We start from the raw sequence: 22,756 nt of genomic DNA on the forward strand, positions 1-22,756 counted from the left end.
AACCCCACCGAGTCGGATTCCATGCTTGTAGTGACCGTAACAGTTGTGAGACAGGTTCTTCGAGTATCTAGGTACGGAGGCATCCTTACAGTAATGGTGGGTGCACCAGATGTGAGAATCTAGCCACCCAAGGAAGGGATGATTTTACTAAGACAACACACTGTCTTAGGAAAAAGAGCCAAAGGGTTGTAGCTTAGACTATTCCACAACGCAGCAATCAGGTGTATGATATAGTGGAGTGGTTTAGACAAGTTGTAACAAATGTTGAGTCTGAGAACTCAGGGATAAGTCAGAGGTTAGCACCTTACTGACTTTTCAGAAACAAAGAATAACAAGATCAATGCTTGGAAGCTTGGAAAAGACGTAGAAGTATGTGATAGTCGATTTACTGTATTGTCTGCTTGCCCTTTCTTAAGGAAAGGGCAATCCTATTTATGCTAAAGGAGTGTAGTTCTCTTATTTTCCAAGACTTTCCATGACTAACCAGGCTTGGTAACTGTAGTCGACGTAAGAAAATTCCATAGAACCATCTCCTAGGTTCCTAGCCTATAGGAAGTGAAAGGAGGTCCAAGGTCAGAGTACCCCTATAGACAAATTATGTCATAACTTAACCAATCTTGTGGGTAACTAAAGAGTGATGACGTGTAATGAATCATAGAAGTTCGTAGGAGCTTTTAGAGCTATCGTTCATGCTCCTAGGCCTCTAGTTGGTAGAGATATGTCATGTGGTAGTATGAGTGATGTCATGTAATGAATTATAGAGGGTTGTAGAGATATGCTATGTGGTCATATCGGCCCAGTAACTAAGGAGCAATGACGTGTAATGAATCATAGAGGGTTATAGCAATCGTTGAGTAGTATTGCTCTTGTTGTTGGTGTGACAAGCCAAAATATGTATAGTGACTTGTAGGTTTGAGGAGGAGATTTCTAAGTTTACTCTTGAGTTTGATAGCAAACTGAGTGCAACGAATGTCAGTATGACAGTTCTGTGTGTTCTACCAGCGGTTTATAAGAAGCTACTCTACTATTATGAAGCCACTGGTAAATCTCACAAAGAAAGGTCAAATATTCGAATGGAACCAAGTTTGCCAGGCAGCCTTTGAGTTGATTAAGAAGACTGTTACAAAAGCACCCATGCTACAACACTTCGACCGGGACAAAACAGCATATGTGGAAGCAGACGCCTCAGACTATATATCCTCGGGAGTTCTTTCACAGAAGGACAGCCAAGGAGTACTACACCCCATTGCCTTCTTCTCAAAGAAAATGACACCTGCTGAGTGCAATTACGAGATCTATGACAAGGAGCTACTGGCCATCATTAGATGCTTCGAAGCATGGAGACCAGAAGTTGAAGTCACAGCAATGCCAGTACAAGTTTTGTCAGACCACAAGAGTCTTGAATATTTCATGAGCACAAAAAAGCTTACTAGGCGGCAAGCTCGATGGGCAGAATTCCTCTCACGATACAATTTTCAAATCATATATCGACCTGGCAAGCAGAACGGAAAAGCAGATGCGTTAACTCGAAGACCAGGAGATAGACCAGAAGGGAATGAAGAAGATGACTGTCAAAAACAACAGCTTCAAACCCTATTACCCCTTGAGAGACTCCATCCGGATCTCGCACAGCAGCTAGAACTCAAAAGTCAAGGGCAGGCACAAGATGCTCAACTTACACCAATCCTACCACAAGATCAAAGCATCCATGACCAGATTCAAGCTGGCAGCTCCAGGATGAATTATGCAAGGATACAATCCGAAGACTACAGAACAACGAGCGAGATAGCCCAAATATAGCCTTAGCACATTGCGAAGAGAGAAATGGACTCCTACTCTACCAAAATCAAGTTTGGATCCCAGAAGACGTCCGAGTTAAACTCCTTCATGAGGTTCACGACCAGCCAGCAATGGGACACCCTGGAATTGGGAAGCTGATTCGAATCATTAAGAGACAGTACTACTGGCCCCGGATGGACAAGACTATCACTCAATATGTGAGGAATTGCCATACCTGCAAGAGATCTAAACCAACCTGGGATGCATACTGTCATACTGACATTCGTTGCACTCAGTTTGCTATCAAACTCAAGAGCAAACTTGGAAATCTCCTCCTCAAACCTACAAGTCACTATACATATTTTGGCTTATCACACCAACAACAAGAGCAATACTACTCAACGATTGCTACAACCATCTATGATTCATTACACGTCATCGCTCCTTAGTTACTGGGCTGATATTACCACATAGCATATCTCTACAACCCTCTATAATTCATTACATGACATCACTCATACTACCACATGACATATCTCTACCAACTAGAGGCCTAGGAGCATGAACGATAGCTCTAAAAGCTCCTACGAACTTCTATGATTCATTACACGTCATCGCTCTTTAGTTACCCACAAGATTGGTTAAGTTATGACATAATTTGTCTATAGGGGTACTCTGACCTTGGACCTCCTTTCACTTCCTATAGGCTACGAACCTAAGAGATGGTTCTATGGGATTCTCTTACGTCGACTACAGTTACCAAGCCTGGTAAGTCATGGAAAGTCTTGGAAAATGAGAGAACTACACTCCTTTGGCATAAATAGGATTGCCCTTTCCTTAAGAAAGGGCAAGCAGGCAATACAGTAAATCGACTATCACATACTTCCACGTCTTTTACAAGCTTCCAAGCATTCATCTTGTTACTCCTTGTTTCTGAAAAGTCAGTGAGGTGTTAACCTCTGACTTACCCCTGAGTTCCCAGACTCAACATTTGTTGCAACTTGTCTGAACCACTTCACTACATCACACACCTGATTGCTGCGTTGTGGAATAGTCTAAGCTACAACCCTTTGGCTCTGTTTCCTAAGACAGTGTGTTGTCTTAGTAAATTCATCCCTTCCTTGGGTGGCTAGATTCTCACATCTGGTGCACCCACCATTACACATACAATGGACTCCTACAACCAATTCCAATTGGAAGCCAACCATGGAAGGACATATCACTCGATTTTATTACAGGATTACCATTATGTGAAGGCTTTGCAGGTAAAGAAGACACTACAGCAGAAGCTACAGCAAGGTTACTACTCCAGCATGTATGGAAACACCATGGTTTACCAAATTCCATCATCTCAGACAGAGGGCCCCAGTTTGTAGCTGCAGTGTGGAAAATCCTCTGCAAAGTTTGGAAAGTTACAATCAAATTGTCTACAGCATTCCACCCAGAAATGGACGGGCAAACTGAAAGGTTTAATGCAGAACTAGAGCGATATTTACAGGCTCATGTCAACTATCTCCAAGACAACTGGGTTGAATATCTTTGCATGGCTGAATTCGCAGCAAATGCCCTTCCATCAGACTCAACAAAAGTTAGCCCATTTTTTGCAAACAAGGGTTTCGAGCCAAGAATGAGCTTTGATATAGAGGATAGCACGTTCCAAACTGCCCTTCAAGAACATAAGGACATAGCTCAAAACATGAAAGATATTTGGGAATTCCTACAAGACCAGATCGGCCTCTCCCAAACCTGAATGGAGCACTTTGCAAATCAAAACAGGAAGCCAGCACCAAGATATAAGATAGGAGACTGAGTCTGGCTTTCTACTCGGAATATCAAAACCCAACGACCCTCAAAGAAACTTGACCATAAGCAAGTTGGTCCATTTCAAATCCTTGAGCGAATTGGGAATGTTGCATACCGACTCCAGCTACCACCAAGCATGAAGATACACCCTGTGTTTCATAACAACCTCTTACGACTTGACTCAGATGATGCTTTACAAGGCCAGCACCATGAACCACCCCTGCCAATCATTATAGAAGATGAACTTGAATGGGAAGTTGAAGAAATCCTAGATTCTAAACTCCTACGGAAGAAGCTGTTCTATATGGCAGCATGGAAGAACCACCCACTAGACAACACTTGGTATCCTGCTACAAACTTCAACAATGCACCTGAACTCACACAAGCTTTCCACCGAAAATACCCGCAGAAGCCACAATGATCTTACTCTTAATCAAAACCATATCAAAAGGATAATGAGGATAACGACAATGAGGATAGTGAAGATGACGAGGACGAGGATGTGCAACCTCCAATACGACGAAAGCAGCGCCGCAGAGAGTCTGACGTGACTGAAAACGCCACCCGCAAGAAGGTCCACACGCGCTCGTCCACCATAGCCCAAGCCCAGACCTGCACTACTCGAGGTCCTACAGTTTCTCGGAGTTCACCAGACGATGCGGAGTCAATTCTAGGCGCGGAATACCAAGAATATCCTCTTCAGGGCTTTCTCAAGTGTGTGAGGATCTGACGAGAGACAACTTTCAGGAGATCAATCTTACTAGGGGGGGGTTAGTGTTACGATTACAGCTCACAGCTTGTTACGGTTGTTATGGTTGTTGCAGTTGTTACAGTTGTTACGGTTGTTACAGTTATTACGGTTATTACAGTTGTTATGGGGATTACAGGTGTAGCCTTAGCCACAAGGTTACAACCGCTAAGCAGACAACTGTATGTTATGAGGAATAGCCTCACCTTCCTTCCTTCTACTTCTTCTTCTCTCTTTAGATTCAATCTAGATTACTTTTCCTGGACTGGCATCATGACCTCTATGACCATCGTAACAGGGGCCACTGGCAGCGTGCTTTCCAGGTCAGATGGCTGCGGCTGCTGCCATCTAAGGCTATTCGGAAAGCCAAACGAAGAAATAGGGGGGCCCTGGGGTATATTCGGTAGATTCAAAGGCTGGATAGGAGGCATATTGGCCTGGAATGTTGACTGGAATGTTGAATAGGGGGTATTCATACTGTAATTATTATATATAACGTGCATGTATAATGAAAGTGCCAAACAAGCGAAAGTGCCAAAATATCGCGACTACACCATAAGAATTGCGATAAATCCACCACAACAATATAAATTAATTAAAACTACTCGGAGTCCTCTTCCTCAGACCTGTCTATTACAATCTGACAAGTGCGCGCATTGTGTCCAGTCTCACCACACTTGCCACAGCGACGTGCATGGGTTTCTTCCCTTGGCTTCCGACCACTACTTGCCCTTATTTCTTGCTCTACTTGCTGCACAACGTCCCTCTCGTCCTGTAGCTCCTGTGCTACCTGTTGACTAAGTGATCCTCCTTGCTGTAGTCGTGTTTTTTTAGCTCTCCGGCGCTTGCTTAGCACTTCATTTGCCTGTCGCAGGTTTTGGTTCTCTGCTTTTAACAATGCTAATTGATGCATTATTTGCGATGCACCCTTTGTAAACTGGTCAACAGCTGCATAGATTGAGGTTGGAGAGCTATTTTGATGATGCGCAATTCAGTTTTTAATGAAAGTAGACTGTGATACAGCTTCAGTTGGGTTATTTGGTGTCTGAGAAACCCATGGTTGAGCGGTGTTTGGGCGAGAGGTTGGAGGTGTTGGCGTCTTAAACCTAAGGTCAAGTGTAGATATTACACTCTCAGGGCTAAATGGAAGAAGCCCAGCACCTCGGAACCCTCCCTGAATATTGCTTTCTGTCATTGCAATGTTAAATGCAGCGTGGAAGGCAGGAAAGAAGTCATCCTTAGTAATGTGAATAATATGAGCCCGCATCATATCTTCAATTTGCTGACCGTAAGCTCTCTTTAATGGGCCAAAACAGCCAACATCAAGTGGTTGGAGTATATGGGAAGAGTGAGCAGGCATACAAAGCGTAATAATGTTGTGTTCTTTGCAGTACTCCTCAAACTTGTCTGAGTGGTGGCTCTCATGACCATCAAGGACTAACAAGCAATAACCACCAACACTCCGGGGCTTTGTGTGCTTCTCAAAATGCTGAATCCAATCCATACCTCTCTCGTTTGTAGTCCAGCCATTTGCAGTAACAGCGATTACCCAATCTGCTGGAAATCCACTATTCTCATACCAAGATGCAAGGTGGTTTTTACCTGCCACAATGACAAATGGCGGCACTGCCCAACCTTGAGAACTAACGCCTTGGATTACTGTAACCCATTCCCGATTGCCAGGCTGCACCTTTTTTGCCTTTGCCCGCCCATCTGAGCTCGTTACTACCGTTGCGCTTGAGATGACGCCCATCATAAACCCAGTCTCATCAAAGTTGTAGATATCTGCATTGTTGATGCCATACTTTAGAATTGTGTTCCATACAAGCTCAAACCAGCCACGAATGACTTTTGGATCTTCGCACTTAGCCCTCTGGTAGTCGTATTTTCGCTGGAAGCGTGTCCGGAGCTCTACATGGCGCTTAACAAAGTTTGAAGCCCAACGTGACCCGACGCGTGGCGCGTCGCGTGTTGCAAGTAGTCGATTTGCCATATCTTCAACAATAGACAACTGAGGAGGGAACCCTTTAGCAGCTAAGTCAAGTATATACTGAACAAGAACTGATTCCTCTAGGTTACTTAATTTCCGTAAGTTGGCTTGGATATCGCGTCGTGAAGGTACACCTTGTAAACGGTGACGTAGCTTGCGGTGGTCTACGGAATAGATCCTAGCTGCAACTCGAAGGCGCAAATTTGGGTCGCTTTGCATAGCTTGGATAGCTAGCACTAATTTGCTTTCATCATTTTTATGGCGCATGTTTTGTTGTGGAGGAATTTAACATTTAGTTGGGGGGGTTGGTCACCGCATGATTTTGGCACTTTCGCTTGTTTGGCACTTTCGTTATACATGCACGTTATGTTAATAGAATTATCAACAACTTCATATGTTAGAACACAGTTTTACAGCTAACCTAATTCAATTTAACTAACTACTTATGGATAGTAACCCTACCTGCTACACTGTAGCAGCTGCTATCCTAATTAGGCAATTATGATGCCAAGCCTACCAGGGTTTATATTTCCTACTACGGCTAGTTTTATGGGGCTGCTACAAAATGGAGCAGCGTTACAGCAAATCTAAATTCCGCTGTCGTTGCTCAGTCATAATAGTAGTAATTTGTACAAGCTCTGACTGGAACAGCTCAGCCTCTGTTAACTGAGTTTGGATTTCAGTATAAGAAGATGCCCACTTTTGCCGTGACGGTGAACTAAGGATCTTATCAAATGTTTGACTCCATGTTGAAAGATCATAACTTGCTTGAAATGCGCGTTGTGGTGTTTCTAAAACTTCTGGTTTTGCATATATAGCAACCTTCTCTTGAATCTTTTCATAGTTAGGTGGCCAAATACCTGCATCTCTAAAAGACTTGATACAGTTACCCTTTGTAAATGTCTGCTTACGGATAGTAGACAAGTCTCTAAAGAAAGATATAACATTATAATCTGTATCAAAATTCCGGATTGCTTGTTGAATTGCACGTCGGTGCCAATGTTTATATTGTGCAAACACAGTAACATCTAGCGGTTGTAGAATATGCGTAAGATGAGACGGAAACACATGTAAGTGTATATTGTGTTGATGTGCAAGTATTATAAACTCTGGAACTTCATGTGAGACATGAGAGTCCATTATTAACAATTTCGTTCTTATAGACGGTGTATGTTGAATAAAATGCTGTAGATATTCCATTGCAAGCTCAGAGTTTGTATATCCGGAATCGGATACTGCAACTTTCTCATCACCGTGTAGATTGTCATGGTACCAACTTTCCATGTGTAATTTTCCTTGTATAATAAGGAACGGTGGAAGTGCAATGCCAGCAGCTGAAATTGTCTCTATAACTGTAAGACTTTGTCTGTTCTCTGGAGCTTGTATATAAAGCTATAAATATTAGAATAATATAAAGTAAGATAAGTAGAAACAACTTACCTCCTTTACTGCAGATGGTACCAACACATGTTCACCGGTGCTCATTCCTACACGGAATCCAACTTCATCAAAGTTGTAGATATCACCTGCAGTAATATCTAGTTGATTACACACATCTTTAAATTCATAAAACCATTCTTTAATAGCTGATACTTCATGAGATGCAACCCGTGCTGCTTCAATTGGCCGGGTTTTTATTGTATGGAAGTTGTGTTGTTGTGTCTTAATCCATGTCTGGAACCACCGTTGTGATGGTGGTGCACGTGTTGGAGTTTCTGCTGCACGTAGTTGGCAGATGGCACTGAACACCATAGGCTTAGTTGCACCGTACCCATTTTCGTACGAGCGTTGGATGTATCTTTGTATAGCTGTAACTTGTACATCAGACAGTACTCTGTTCTGGCCTCCGCGTGGCACAGCGGTGCGTTGTGGTGATGCGCGTCGTTGTCGTAGTCGTATAGTCCGGAGCGTACTTGGGTTTACTCTGTACATCCGTGCTACTGTAGCACTCTTCTCTGTTGGGTTTTCATTTAAAAATTCAATGGCATTTAAAAGAGCTTCATTTTTATTTACTTCAACTACCGGCATAGTTGTGGTTGTAGTTGTGCTCGTTGTCGGTCATGTTCATGGTCGGTCGTGTCGCGTCGCGAGTCCGCTCCCGAAGTGTCCCACAATCGCTTTCGCGTCCCAGTTCGCTTTCGCCAACCGCCTCCAGGCGGTGGTTTGAGAACCAACGATTATCCCATTTGCACATATACTATGTCACTAGGCACTCACTCTCAAAAGATTAGAATACGCAACACAGCGTATATTATTGCATTCTGAAGATCTAGAAATGATTATACACATAAATCTAGCATGACTATGAAGTAAAAAAGGGGATAAGAAGACGCCGCCGACACAGCGGCAGCAGGGTGGCGCTAAATCAAGGTATATAATGCATTCCAAGTCAGATCCCATTAGTTGGGATGGTTGGTCTGGCCGAAGGAGCTTACAGCGATCTGCACTCGTTTGGCCCCCTCGAGTACCTGTCAATCATCCTGGAGGACCCACGAAGTTCAAAGGCCTGTAGAAGAAGCATGCAGTGGTTGGATGCGGGTATTTCCCCCTTCTATTGGCTTATATGAGAACTCTCCCCGACACCTGTGGAGGAGATATTGATTTTTGAATGAAATCTCACGGAGACGAGGTTTGGCAAGGTGAAGCGATCGAACGGGGGATTGGGATGAGTTGTGTATTTTGAGGAAGAGGGAGGGAAGGAGCGGTGGTTGAGGTTGTGTTGTAGATGCGGAAGTTGCGCCGTTGAGGTTGTGTTGTGGAAGGAGAAAGGGGTGCCGGCGATGGCAGAGTGGCGGCCACGGCGGAAGGAGCAAGGGGGGAAGGAACGCGGCGGTGCCCGTGTGCGAGATGACTCGGCACATACACCGTCCGGCAAACGCCAAAGTCATCACGCGGCTCAAGCCTGCTCGGACGCCACGACCATGCACTAGACACTTGCACACACCCCATCCCCTCGCTCTGCTCTCGCTGCCGCTTGGCAACATGAGAAATACTGAGCGATACGAGCGTTGTTTAAGAGATGAGAAAGGGAAGGTGTGAGTGATGGCTATGAAATGCGGAAGGAGCAAGGGACGGTTGTGGTCTCATAACAAACGCGGAAGGAGCGTGGATATCCGACTAATAGGAATCGTTTATCAAGCTTCAAACACTTCAGATCAGCTGATAGAGTCAGTAACTTGAAATACTGGTCTGTACGATGGCAGTGGTATACTAAAAACTGTATTATATGACGTGAAAAGTGCGAAGAAACGCAAGTGCTGATTAAAAATATATTGATTTATATAGACCAACAAAAGGAGAAAGGAAATCTACTCACCTACCACTTGACTTACCTATTTAACCAAAGAAAAACTGGCTTACCTATTTGACTAAAGAAAAACTGACTTACCTGTCCACGTACCTTGGACACTCGCGGCGGCGGCAAGAACCGCGGCAGAGTCATAACCTGATACCGCCGCCGGCAGTAGGGACAAGTCCGATTCGTCCTATAATACCACTGCGAGATGCAAGTCCAATGGAATATATGTCCACACGGCATTCTCCTCGGATCCCGAGCCTCAGGCTCGAAGCCATCCTGGCAGATTATGCACTCCTCCCCAGCGAGTCGAGTATCTGTCGGATCAATACGACACAGCAGGTCCGTCTCGTCGAACTTTCCGCCGGAGAAGTACTGGCGGTGCTCGAGCTCAATGCCCTTCCTGTCCTCCTCTGCGCGAAGTTTGCGGACCTCAGCGTAGAACTGTTCCGGGTCCACGATGCCGGGATGTCGCCGTAGCTGCCTGTAGTGTTCGATGAAGTCGCGGGCCGTACGATCGAAGCGGTCTGTGGAGAAGTCGCTGTAAAGAAGGTTGTTGGGGTCGAAACGTATCGATAAGGCGCGATGGCGAGCTTGTGTTTCGGCTGCGAGCTGGTGGTAGTCGAGTATCCGCCTCTCAATCTCTTCAGAGGGGATTGTGTTCATATTGGGATCTGAACGGGTGATGGTTGGGTCTTCGTCGAAACTAATGCGGAGGGGGTTAGTAGGGTCATCTCGCGTCTCGCACTGCACGCAGTAGCCTGGCATGCATATAGTGGCTATGACACTTTGATCGCAGACGTTCCTGTTGCAAGGGATCCAGCGGGGGTTGATGTTGCTTCGGGATATTATGCATGTAATTGTGGCAGGATGTTTTGGTCTCGATATGACCACAGGTCTCGTGAAAACATCTGATAACATCGCAGATCGGTATAAACCCGCCTCGTTCTGCTTTTACCAGCGGCGAAAGACAGCTTTCGTACGGACCATCGATCTCGTTTGCAGGCGCTGCCTTGCCAAAAAGCTGTGACGACATAGTTATTACTTGAGAATTATTGAAGTCTGTTGAACACACGCTGTTGAGCAGTTGTTGAAGTCTGTTGAATACGCGCCGTTGGGCTTTGCATTAACTCTTCACTGTCCAGGATCTGATTTCAAGACTTGCTTGGTAAATTGCCCTCATTATATACTCCAGAGCCCAACGGCCCCTCGGTCCCGTTCAATGTTGAAACATAAAGCATTTTCGAAAACAATGCGAAGGTATTGCTCTTCGTTTTATCGACGGACAAACTCCTTGTTCGGGCTTCTATGTTCGTTCCAAAGCTTTGCCATTGTGCTCTGCGGCAGGGCTTTCATTGTTCGATTCTGATAGACAGCAGATCAGAGGAGTCTTCTGACGAGAGCATCGTTGAGTAATTCCTGTGCCTCGACGGCAGTTTCGTAGTTCCTTTCAGACAGATTCGCGGGCCAAGCGAATCCCTTGACAACAGAGCATTGTCAAGCAAACACAAAGAGATAAAGAGAGACTCATGTGCCTCGGCGAATGAGATATCATTCAGATAAGCCGCAGGCCAAAGAAATCCTTTAACAAGAGAGTTTATTAAAAAAAATACGAACAACGAAGAGAGACACCTACCACAACCAGCATTTACAAACCTATTTCTCAGGTGCTTCTGAGTCCTGCCCATTCCAAGAAACGATCAGTCACCCATCATCACAAACCACATCCCCAAACACCCACCCACCTCAAAACATAGAAAGTGCACCCCCCCGCCCCAAAACAATTCCAAACCCCCCCACTCCCCTCCTACCTCGGCGACCTCTCTTCTCCCCTCCCCCTATCCCTCCTCCGCCATCGGCCTCCAGCCGCCCTCGGCGCAGCCGCTACCGCGGAACCGCACCGCCCAACCGGAGCTCCGGCACACACAGTCAGCGTCCCAGTAATCGCCGTACATATTCCCTTCCCGGTGGCGATTCGCGCGGAGGCGCCAGACAGGTGCTAGGTAAAGTGATTCCGGTGTGAGACGCGATGAGGGCGGGTCAGGGAACAGCTTTACTCTCAGGAAGGCTTAGACGCGATGCCGGTGGTTGGTGGCTTAGGGAAGGTGATGAGGTGAGAGTGGAGCGGTTGCGGAGGGTATGGGGAGAGGCAGGTAAGCACTTACTGGCTTTTGTTGGTATGTGGCTGGTGATATATGGGTGGCTTGTTGTCATGTCCGAGGAGGGAGGGTTGGAAGAGAAAATAGACCAGGGCCCTCCCCACTGAAGTGAAAGACACGCGATGGTCACCCTGGTGTTAAGGTTGATGTGCTTTACCTGAGGGGCGCTGCTCGTGCCACATCTACGAATTGTACGGTGGTTGGGCAACCACTGAGGGGTTATTCGGGGCCGCGGGCGCCGGCTGGACTCTCGATTTAGCGATACGATGAGTCGAACACTGCTGAATCGCCCTATTAGAGCGATTCAGCAGCGTTCGACAGTCGTCGGCTTGACACTGCCTGATCCGGTGATGCTAAGCAGTACTAGAGTACTACTAGATTATATTAGTATTAGGGGCAAAAACTTGATATACCCAGTAAACTGGTAAGAAAACTCCATCTACCCAGTCGGCCGCTAACCCGCCTTTGGAAAGGTTAACGAGCCAATGAGAGGCGTACTATCATTTGAGAGTAGGTGCTCTCATATGGCCTTTTTGAAGCAATTGAGCTGGCAATATGTCATACTGACATTCGTTGCACTCAGTTTGCTATCAAACTCAAGAGCAAACTTAGAAATCTCCTCCTCAAACCTACAAGTCACTATACATATTTTGGCTTATCACACCAACAACAAGAGCAATACTACTCAACGATTGCTACAACCCTCTATGATTCAGGACTTGTCATCGCTCCTTAGTTACTGAGCCGATATTACCACATAGCATATCTCTACAACCCTCTATGATTCATTACACATCATCACTCCTGTCATACTGACATTCGTTGCACTCAGTTTGCTATCAAACTCAAGAGCAAACTTAGAAATCTCCTCCTCAAACCTACAAGTCAACATACATATCTTGGCTTATCACACCAACAACAGAAGCAATACTACTCAACGATTGCTGCAAACTCTTCTACTACATCTGTTTATGCTACATACATCACGGCATATCATTTGGACACTCATTGAACAAGTTATTAAGAAAATCTCCTCCTTAAGGGGGTGGGCCAATACTATCACATGGCATATCTCTACCAACTAGAGGCCTAGAAACATGAACGATAGCTCTAGAAGCTTCTACAACCCTCTATGATTCATTACACGTCATCGCTCCTTAGTTACCCACAAGATTGGTTAAGTTATGACATAATTTATCTATAGGTACTCTGACCTTGGACCTCCTTTTCACTTCCTATAGGCTAGGAACCCAAGAGATGGTTCTATGGGATTCTCTTACGTTCACTACATGATTAGCAAGCTAGTTGTGGGTCGCACTTGATTTCTAATACATTTACCAAGCCTGGTTAGTCATGGAAAGTCTTGGAAAATGAGAGAACTACACTCCTTTGGCATATAGGATTGCCCTTTCCTTAAGAAAGGGCAAGCAGACAATACAGTAAATCGACTAGCACATACTTCTACGTCTTTTCCAAGCTTCCAAGCATTGATCTTGTTATTCTCTGTTTTTGAAAAGTCAGTGAGTGTTACGACGGAACAAGAAGGCTGGCCAACTACAGGACAGGAAGGAGGGAGGTCGCATGAGACCGGCCCTGGTACCTGGAGGGGCAGCGGGGAATAGTAGTTCCGAAAGTATCACGTGACGGACTCGCAGGATGATGAGAAGAGTCCTAAGAGTCCAGGACTCCGAGGACTCGAGTGAGTTCCCAGGAGTCCACTAGGCACGTGACGGACTCGCAGGATGATGAGAAGAGTCCTAAGAGTCCAGGACTCCGAGGACTCAAGTGAGTTCCCAAGAGTCCACTAGGCACGACGCCACTATATAAGTAGATAGTATTTCCTTAGATAGGAGCTTCGTGCTCAACTCAATACAGTATTTGTTATATACTAGTAACGTGTTACTTGAAGCCTTTGTGTCTGATCCCCTGCCTCCTCTGATAAGTAAACCTTTACGCAAGAGAACCTCTGTGTCTTCTATCGTTTAGAAGTCAGCGTTACAGTGAGGTGCTAACCTCTGACTTACCCCTGAGTTCTCAGACTCAACATTTGTTGCAACTTGTCTGAACCACTTCACTACATCACACACCTGATTGCTGCATTGTGGAATAGTCTAAGCTACGACCCTTTGGCTCTGTTTCCTAAGACAGTGTGTTGTCTTAGTAAATTCATGCCTTCCTTGGGTGGCTAGATTCTCATATCTGGTGCACCCACCATTACAACTCCTTAGTTATTGGGCTAATACTACCACATGACATTCTCTACCAACTAGAGGCCTAGGAACATGAACGATAGCTCTAAAAGCTTCTACAACCCTCTATGATTCATTACACGTCATCGCTCCTTAGTTACCCACAAGATTGGTTTTAAGTTGTGACATAATTTGTCTATAGGGGTACTCTGACCTTGGACCTCCTTTTACTTCCTATAGGCCAGGAACCTAGGAGATGGTTCTATGGGATTCTCTTACGTCGACTACAGTTACCAAGCCTGGTTAGTCATGGAAAGTCTTGGAAAATGAGAGAACTACACTCCTTTAGCATAAATAGGATTGCACTTTCCTTAAGAAAGGGCAAGCAGACAATACAGTAAATCGACTATCACATACTTCCACGTCTTTTCCAAGCTTCCAAGCATTGATCTTGTTACTCCTTGTTTCTGAAAAGTCTGTGAGGTGCTAACCTCTGACTTATCCCTGAGTTCTCAGACTCAACATTTGTTACAACTTGTCTAAACCACTCCACTACATCATACACCTGATTGCTGCATTGTGGAATAGTCTAAGCTGCGACCCTTTGGCTCTGTTTCCGAAGACAGTATGTTGTCTTAGTAAAATCATCCCTTCCTTGGGTGGCTAGATTCTCACATCTGGTGCACCCACCATTACACATCCGCAATTGAGTGTTAAGCTTTGACAGCATTCTGTTACGGCTATGGTAACATGACATCAGTTACAGGGCTAGCAGAACTAGGCTCGTAGCATGACTAACAAAGAAGTCATGTGGCTAGGTAGCGGGGCTAGGCTGCAGCCTTACCATATCCACTAGTTTCTGATAGTTACAGAAACTAGTGGATATTGGATAGTTGAGCTATCCATCAACTATCCAGATTACCCATAAGGCTCGACGCCACTATAAAGTAGAAGAATTCCCTTAGATAGGAGCCTCGTGCTCAACTCAATATAGTATTCTTTACAATACTGTAACGTGTTACTTGGAAAGCCTTTGTTTAATCCCCTGCCTTCTCTGTCAAGTCAACCTTACGCAAGAAACCTCTGTGTCTTCTATCGTTTAGAAGTCAGCATTACACACTCGTTCTAGGTCATACAGGACTAGACCAGTAGCTGCGAAGCCGCTACGGATCACATTAAGAGCCATAGACTCTTTACGGGCTGAAAGGTAGGTAGTAAGGAAGTCTGGTTTGTTGATATGGTTGACCCCAGCCCACATATACTCCTTAACTTGCTTTCCATATGACTGCTTTAGAACTGCAAAGCAGCTAACATCTAGTTGCTGCCAAAGATGTAATGAATGCAGAGGCATACAGAGCATAATAATTAAGTGCTCTGAACAAAATATGTCAAAACTCTGGAGTAGAGTGACTCCTGTGGCCATCAAGAATAAGAAGCTGATAAACACCCTTTGTACGGTCCTTGGTTTGTTTGTCAAAGGTGTCTATAAGCCAAGTTAGGCCAAGAGAGTCATTTGTCTATCCATTTTCACTAACTGCAATAGTCCAATTGCGTGGTAATGCATCTGTATACCACGAAGAGATATGGACCTTGCCTTCGAAGATAATCATAGGAGGTAGTGCCTAGCAGTTAGAACTCACACATTCAATAGCTGTAACCCATTCGCGGTTCCTAGGTTGCATGCAAACAGGCTTACCAGCCTGCATAGAACCTGTAATAACCTTTGCAGTTGTAATTAATCCCATTTGAAATCCAGTCTCATCAAAGTTATATATATCCCCCTCTTGAATCCCATATTTAGCAATTGTATCCTGCACAAGCTGAAACCAGTGTCAAATAATTATAGGATCTTCGCATTTTGCCCGCTAATAGTCATATTTACGGGTGTATTTTGACTAGAGGGTGTTGTGTCGCTAGACGAAGTTTTGAACCTAGCATTTGCCAACCGTAAGTGGATTATCTTGATCTGTATCCAACTGTTTTTTAAGTAGTAGATTTGCCATTTGTTGTACAGAATTAGCTCTAAGTGGTAGGCCTCGCTCCTCCATAGATAATATCCATTAGACAAGTGTTAACTCCTTAGTAGCTGTGAGTTTAAGGTTCGCAGCACCTCTAACACTTGTAAACTGTCCATCTTTATAGGCTTGTATTACTAGAGTCAGTCGACCCTCTTTGTGGATCAATTAGAGGTCAATTGGTTGAGACATGTTAATTTGAAGGTGGGTATACGCGAGAATTTGTGATGCGTACACCGCTCACCTATATGCGCCGCTCGCTTATAAAGTATGTTACTCATGAGTATGATTACATAATTATACTCATTACTCATGAGTTTGAGTACAATAATTTTTATACTAATGAGTATACTCATAAGTACTAGGTTATGTGTAAATCACATGACTTTTAATTTAAAGAGCTTTATTAGTACAGTAGAGTCCTGCTAAGCTGATGGAATCTAGCACCAATTTGATATTGCCTTAATGAATATATCGCGCAACTAAATGCTTATATAATCCAACTATCTAAACTGCTTTAAACTCTGCCATTAACATCTAATGCCTCTAAATCTGTGTTATATCTCTTAATAGCTCTTAATTGTGCTGTTGAGATATTATCTCGACTTTCTGTAAACTCAATTAGAATTTGAACAGCCTCTCGAGCAGCCTGAATTGAAGGTATAGGCCGCTCCAAGGTTTCTTCTTCTTCTTCTTCATTTTGAGCGTCATTATATTGACTTAGATGACTTGATATAATATCTTGTAAAATCTCCTTCTCTGTTAGTGCCTCAGTATCATTGTTCTGGGCCTGTGTTTCCTCATTAGGATTTAAGAAATTGTGTAATGCCATTGCATCTTGTATATTTCCAGCTCTTGTAATGTTGTTATATAATTCAGATAGATTTGGAGGATTAATTGGTGTTGAAAGAGCAAGTGGTGGAGATTTCTAAGTTTGCTCTTGAGTTTGATAGCAAACTGAGTGCAACGAATGTCAGTATGACACAAGTTGAATAACGTGAGCTAGGCAGGGTATGTTTCCAACGCAAATAGGGGCTATAGAGAAATTTAAGTACTTCATCGTAGCCAGACTTCTGGTACTTTCCTCCAATAAAATGCTCGTTGTCCGCAATACTATCAAGCATTATTTCCACATCTCTCATCATCGAAGTGTTGTTTGACGCATTATCAGTCGTAATGGATATAATTCGTCCTTCTAAATGCTGCCTTGTGATAACTTTTTCAAGTATTCCACATAACTCAGCACCAGTATGCTCTGTATATATAGGTTCAAAGCCAATCAAGACCTCTTGCATTTTCCAATGACAGTCGATAAACGATACAATAATACCCATAAATGAAAGTGGAGTAACACTTGACCAACAGTCTAGCGATAATGCAATCTTTGAACCAGGAACAACATCTTGTAGCATCTCTTCTTCGATTTGTGTGAGCTTTGTTGTTAAGAGGTTTCGAATAGTTGTTGCTGAGGGTACTGGATAGTGAGGATTCTGTAAGATAGCAAGCCTTTTCCATTCAGGATCCTCAACTGAGCAGAACGAGCTATGAGTCAAGATAACTGTGTATAGAACTTGTTTATAAAATGTCTCTTGTGTGAGAATATGATCCTATTAACCTACATGATTCTGGTAATAATCTGGTAATCCTTACTTGTTGAGGTCGCATTTGATTGATTTGCATTTGATAGAGACTATCCTTACCCATCCGTGACTTCTTTTTGCAAATGTCTGATGCAAGATGTGTTGCCATAGACTTTGGGCCAGCAGACTTGTTGCAGGATGTGTAAGGGCCTTCAAACAATAAGTACAAATGACACATGGTTCTCCAGAAAGCTGGTTGTTATGGCTACAGTAACATGACATCATGGTTACAGGGCCTAGTAACGTGATGTGTGAGTCACAGGGGGCAAGCGGGGTAGGCTGCCATGTGATGGGGCTAATGGATAGTTGCAGAAACTAGTGGATATTGGATAGTTAACGAACTATCCTGAATATCTAGCTATCCGCCAACTATCCAGATTACCCATGAGGCACGATGCCACTATATAAGTAGATAGTATTTCCTTAGATAGGAGCTTCGTGCTCAACTCAATATAGTATTCTTTACAATACTGTAACGTGTTACTTGGAAAGCCTTTGTGTCTAATCCCCTGCCTCCTCTGTCAATTCAACCTTACGCAAGAAACCTCTATCTTCTATCGTTTAGAAGTCAGTGTTACATCACACCCTGTTTTTAACATAAGTAATGACTAATCAAACATGTGATATAACTGAGTTGCCAAGACCCATACTAGGTACTCAGCAAGTGAGTAATCCCTATTCAACAATACTCGGGACATGAGTGAGTAACTCAGCTGGGTGAGTAAAAATTCTACTACTCGACCCAGTGCGCAGCCTAGTCGCATCTTTGTGCGGAGTGTATTGGAAATGCTTAATCCGGGCCGACGTATGGCCGAAGCCGATATCTGCCAACGTAAGTTTCAACAGTAAAGGCCGTCCACACCTCGTACTCATTCTCCGCCCAGAATAGCGGCGTCCAGCCAGAGCTATCCTTCGTACCTACCTCGACGCCCTTCTTCAGCAGCAGTTTGACGACGATCTCGTCCCCTTAACCCGCCGCCCAGGAGACCGGCGTCTGGCTAGAGCTATCCTTCGCATCCACCTCAGCGCTCTTGTCCACCAGTAGCTGGACGATAGCCTCGTGTCCTTTCTCTACCGCCGATGATAACGGCAGCAGCCGGAGCTATAATGAACCAAGATTATTCCATTTATTTTCGCGTTTGACAGGCTTTGAATCGCACCAACCTGAAAACACTTGGCTTAATATGCTAGGCTAGAAATGGAGCAGTAACTTCATTTGACGTTTCCGGAGCTGACTGTGCTACTTCCTTAATTGATATCTAGGTACTTCCACTCTCGAGGCTCTTTGTCTTCTCTATCTGTGGGGCCGCCTCCACATGCGTAGCAGCCGTACCTCTTGCGCTCTGTCTCCTCCGCGCCAACCAGAATACAAATCCAGCTAATAGCGCTACACCAACGGTGACCATAGCCCCAACCACTCCTGCAACGGCATTCGACATTCCACTTCCACTACTTCCGGCCGCTGCTTCTGTAACTGCTGTCGTTGAAAGTGCAGGACAGAACGATTGCGTGGCGTTGCAAGCAGAGCACCACTGACCCACTGACGTGATTGCTCTTTGCTTGATCTGGACTGAGAATTCCTTCCAGGAAAGAGAAAGCGCGGAACCACCGAAGAGAGGATATACAGTGGGCTGGCTTCCGGCATTAGAGCCATTCCTGAACAAGAAGCGCACGTTCAGATCATCGGTATTAGAGGGGAAAGTTGTTATGTCGGCAGTAGTGAAGAGTTCAAAAGACATAGTTGATGCATAATGGGGTAAGCCGAAAAAGTCCGTATTTGCAGAGGTCAAATTCATGACGCCGAAGCTGGCCATCAAATTATCGTAGCTGCCAGCTAAGAGAGAGAACTTAAGTTTCCCTTTAGAGGAAACAGTTTGATTGAGCTGTGTGAAGATGCCTCCTAGTAGTGTCTCTCCGCCAATGGAACGCGCCGGCATGGTTCGATTGTAGTTGGTGCCAAACTCAGCAGAGTCGGCTAGTGTGCGGAGCTGGAAGAGTTGCTCTGAAGTCACATCGCTAGTGAATGATGTGTTGTGAATATTGGCAACGTTGATGAGGTCGAAGATATCATAAGCCTTCTCGTAGCTTAATAGTTCAGGCTTATAATCGTAAACGTTCTTGAGGACATCCCAGAACTGGGAGTAAAAAGTCTTGGTAGATTCGTTGAAGGTAAGGAATTCAGAGGACTCTTCAAAAGTGCCTTTTGCTTCAATAGCCGCAGGGCAGCCTTCGTCGCCTTTAAGCCAAATAGTATCGGGGGAGTTCACATCCTCGCCATGTAGGACAACATATTGATAGCCATTCAGGGGATTTGTGTATGAACTGCCATTGTTGATTGATTGCGTTGCTAGAGGGGTTTCATTCATGTCCTCAAGGGGTGGGTATAGACCCTGAAGGAAGGCAGTAGCCGTATTAAGGAGGACCTATATGCTGTCAGTCAATTACCATTGTGACAATATTCTAGGACTAACACACCTGCTGATCTGGAGCGCTGGCATACACCTGTGATGGAACATATTTCGAGTTGGAGATTCCTAAAATCTGCTTCTGAGAGCCGGCTGCGATGTAAAGGTCGCGATAATCGGAGCCGACCTCAAAGTTCTCGGTGATGCCCAGAGGAGACAATTGATACCCCGAATAATGCTTCGAGTTCCCTACCAGTGGAATGTCATTAGTTGTCTTACTAGATAGAAGTGGTAAACTTACGATCGCCGTGCCTGGTAAAGACAGTCACGCCATGAATTGTTTCTCCAACTACAGCAGATACTAATACAACAGCAGTTGCAATACTGTAGGACTTCATAGTGAGGATCTCGATACGAATCACCTTATTATTAGACGTTTATATAGTAGGATCGGCCGCTGGAATGGGCATACGTATTTCAGGCTTGGGAATGACGGTACTTATACGTTTTCTTGTGACGTTTTCTGGTGTGGTTATTCTCCTCCTCAATACATCCAACATGATCCGCAGTGCTTATCTTGTCTTATCGCAGAGCCAAGAGCACCATCAGCGAAAACTTTTCCTGTAGCCAATAAACATGTGCCTTGTGCCGCCCGAAAGTCTTCACCGGGGTGTCGCCGTTGACCGGGACCCTGCATATCGCCGAATCTCGGTCGCAAGAACCATCGACTGACCCTCAATACTGCAGTGTGCTTGGGAAAGCCGGTTTCGGGCGGGACGTGCGGGTCGTTCCATGCCAACCGATAATCGGTTAGTTGCTCTGATTCGAGGTACAGTATTATCTCGTTAAGTCGATACACGATTAGTCGATTTTCTGGATAACTCGATAACTTTCTTCGCCTTCCATTCGTCATACAAATCACGATACACACGATATTGAGTCCCATTTTCCGATTATCGACTTAAACTAATTACTAGACTACTATTAGAATACCTTCAAAATGCCTTCGAAAAAGCTCTATTCTATGACTCTTGAACAGCGAAAAGCCCTCCGAACCTAGCATCGATATTACCATCTAAAACCTACACAAAAGGCAACTATATAGTGGTTCCTCAACCAATACAATCGTCAACTTAGCCAATCTACAGTCTTGGAATCCCTTAGCTCTCAATTTTCAGACCTTAACGATACTCTTAATACTCTAGAAACAAACAGCTATAAAGCTTAGCGTCGCCACGCTATCGCCTAGCCTAAATTAGAAGCTGCTCTTTACGACTAGCAGAGGCTTATTAAAGAGCATCATAGCATTACAACTATAGAAATCTTCCAATTAAAGGTGAAGATTATCTAGAATCAGCTACTGCAATACCATGGACTACCTACGCTAGAATTTAGCTAACGTTCGCAATGGCGTAATGACTATCATACTGACATTCATTGCACTCAGTTTGCTATCAAACACAAGAGGCAAACTTAGGAATCTCCTCCTCAAACCTACAAGTCACCATACATATCTTGGCTTATCACACCAACAAGAAGAGCAATACTACTCAATGATTGCTGCAAACTCTTCTACTACATCTGTTTATGCTACATACATCACGGCATATCATTGGACACTCATTGAACAAGTTATTAAGAAAATCTCCTCCTTAAGGGGGTGGGCCAATACTACCACATGGCATATCTCTACCAACTAGAGGCCTAGGAACATGAACGATAGCTCTAGAAGCTTCTGCAACCCTCTATGATTCATTATACATCATCACTCCTTAGTTACCCACCCACAAGATTGGTTAAGTCATGACATAATTTGTCTATAGGGGTAGGAACCCAAGAGATGGTTCTATGGGATTCTCTTACGTTTACTACATGATTAGCAAGCTAGTTCTGGGTCGCACTTAATTTCTAATACAGTTACCAAGCCTGGTTAGTCATAGAAAGTCTTGGAAAATGAGAGAACTACACTCCTTTGTCATAAATAGGATTGCCCTTTCCTTAAGAAAGGGCAAGCAGACAATACAGTAAAACAAGCTTCCAAGCATTGATCTTGTTATTCTTTGTTTCAGAAAAGTCAGCGAGGTGCTAACCTCTGACTTATCCCTGAGTTCTCAGACTCAACATTTGTTACAACTTGTCTCAACCACTTCACTACATCATACACCTGATTGCTGTGTTGTGGAATAGTCTAAGCTACAACCCTTTCGCTCTGTTTCCTAAGACAGTGTGTCTTCTTAGTAAAATAATCCCTTCCTTGGGTGGCTAGATTCTCACATCTGGTGCACCCACCATTACATGCTGCTCGATATAGAGCCACATGACAAAGAGCATGTCCTTGGCGGTCATACGGTTTTGACTGCCACAGGTGATGCTAGGGGTGGTGCTAGTAGCGCCATTGTCATCATTGTCGTCCTCCTAGGTTAGGGGCTGGCTAGGCCCTTTAGGGGAGAGGGGAAATCTATAGATGGGATGGGCAAGTAGTTAGGGAGTTCCTCTAAGGGCTAGGGCAGGCTAAGCTGGTCGAGGCTAGGGCTAGGGATCTCAATAGACTCTCTAATAGGTTTAGAGAGTTGGCTTGCTATCCGCATAGCAAGCCAGGCCATTTGCTAGATGCTGTGAGGGTCAGCTTCTATAGTTATTATAGAGTAATAAACAGTATTCACCTATTTCAAGCATAGGATGTCGTTCAAATTGTTGATTATGGCTAACTACATATGATACACTACTAATTTA

General features: G+C 44.4%; 4 protein-coding genes across 4 annotated transcripts; 1 reads left to right on the top strand and 3 right to left on the bottom strand.

Annotated features, from left to right (window-relative positions):
* Window positions 1-3,718: 3,718 nt before the first annotated feature.
* On the top strand, window positions 3,719-4,312 carry VC83_05409 (uncharacterized protein; the record flags this gene model as incomplete). Its single annotated transcript, XM_024469031.1, has 2 exons — window positions 3,719-3,924; window positions 4,063-4,312. The coding sequence occupies 2 exons, from the start codon at window positions 3,719-3,721 to the stop codon at window positions 4,310-4,312; spliced, it is 456 nt and encodes a 151-aa protein (XP_024323274.1).
* Window positions 4,313-9,636: 5,324 nt separating this feature from the next.
* On the bottom strand, window positions 9,637-10,651 carry VC83_05410 (uncharacterized protein; the record flags this gene model as incomplete). Its single annotated transcript, XM_024469032.1, has 3 exons — window positions 9,637-9,642; window positions 9,709-10,321; window positions 10,599-10,651. 3 exons carry the CDS (start codon window positions 10,649-10,651, stop codon window positions 9,637-9,639), a joined length of 672 nt encoding a protein of 223 aa, XP_024323311.1.
* An 802-nt stretch (window positions 10,652-11,453) lies between these two features.
* On the bottom strand, window positions 11,454-11,829 carry VC83_05411 (uncharacterized protein; the record flags this gene model as incomplete). The annotated part of the gene is made up of 2 exons (XM_024469033.1): window positions 11,454-11,614; window positions 11,673-11,829. 2 exons carry the CDS (start codon window positions 11,827-11,829, stop codon window positions 11,454-11,456), a joined length of 318 nt encoding a protein of 105 aa, XP_024323310.1.
* A 7,006-nt stretch (window positions 11,830-18,835) lies between these two features.
* On the bottom strand, window positions 18,836-20,744 carry VC83_05412 (uncharacterized protein). Its single transcript, XM_024469034.1, has 3 exons — window positions 20,325-20,744; window positions 20,094-20,272; window positions 18,836-20,041 (listed from the first exon to the last, which is right to left on the bottom strand). The coding sequence occupies exons 1-3, from the start codon at window positions 20,419-20,421 to the stop codon at window positions 18,878-18,880; spliced, it is 1,440 nt and encodes a 479-aa protein (XP_024323313.1). The 5' UTR covers window positions 20,422-20,744; the 3' UTR covers window positions 18,836-18,877.
* Window positions 20,745-22,756: the final 2,012 nt, after the last annotated feature.

The sequence above is a fragment of the Pseudogymnoascus destructans genome, assembly GCF_001641265.1.
Source record: "Pseudogymnoascus destructans isolate 20631-21 unplaced genomic scaffold scaffold_13, whole genome shotgun sequence".
NCBI lineage: Eukaryota > Fungi > Ascomycota > Leotiomycetes > Thelebolales > Thelebolaceae > Pseudogymnoascus > Pseudogymnoascus destructans.

Bases quoted from the DNA above. Each gene is read 5' to 3' on its own strand.
- VC83_05412 (XM_024469034.1), bottom strand. From the start codon at position 20,421: ATGAAGTCCTACAGTATTGCAACTGCTGTTGTATTAGTATCTGCTGTA. The intron at 20,273-20,324 runs GTAAGTTTACCA...TTCCACTGGTAG, and splicing joins CTTTACCAGGCACGGCGATC to GGAACTCGAAGCATTATTCG. The intron at 20,042-20,093 runs GTGTGTTAGTCC...GACAGCATATAG, and splicing joins CCAGCGCTCCAGATCAGCAG to GTCCTCCTTAATACGGCTAC.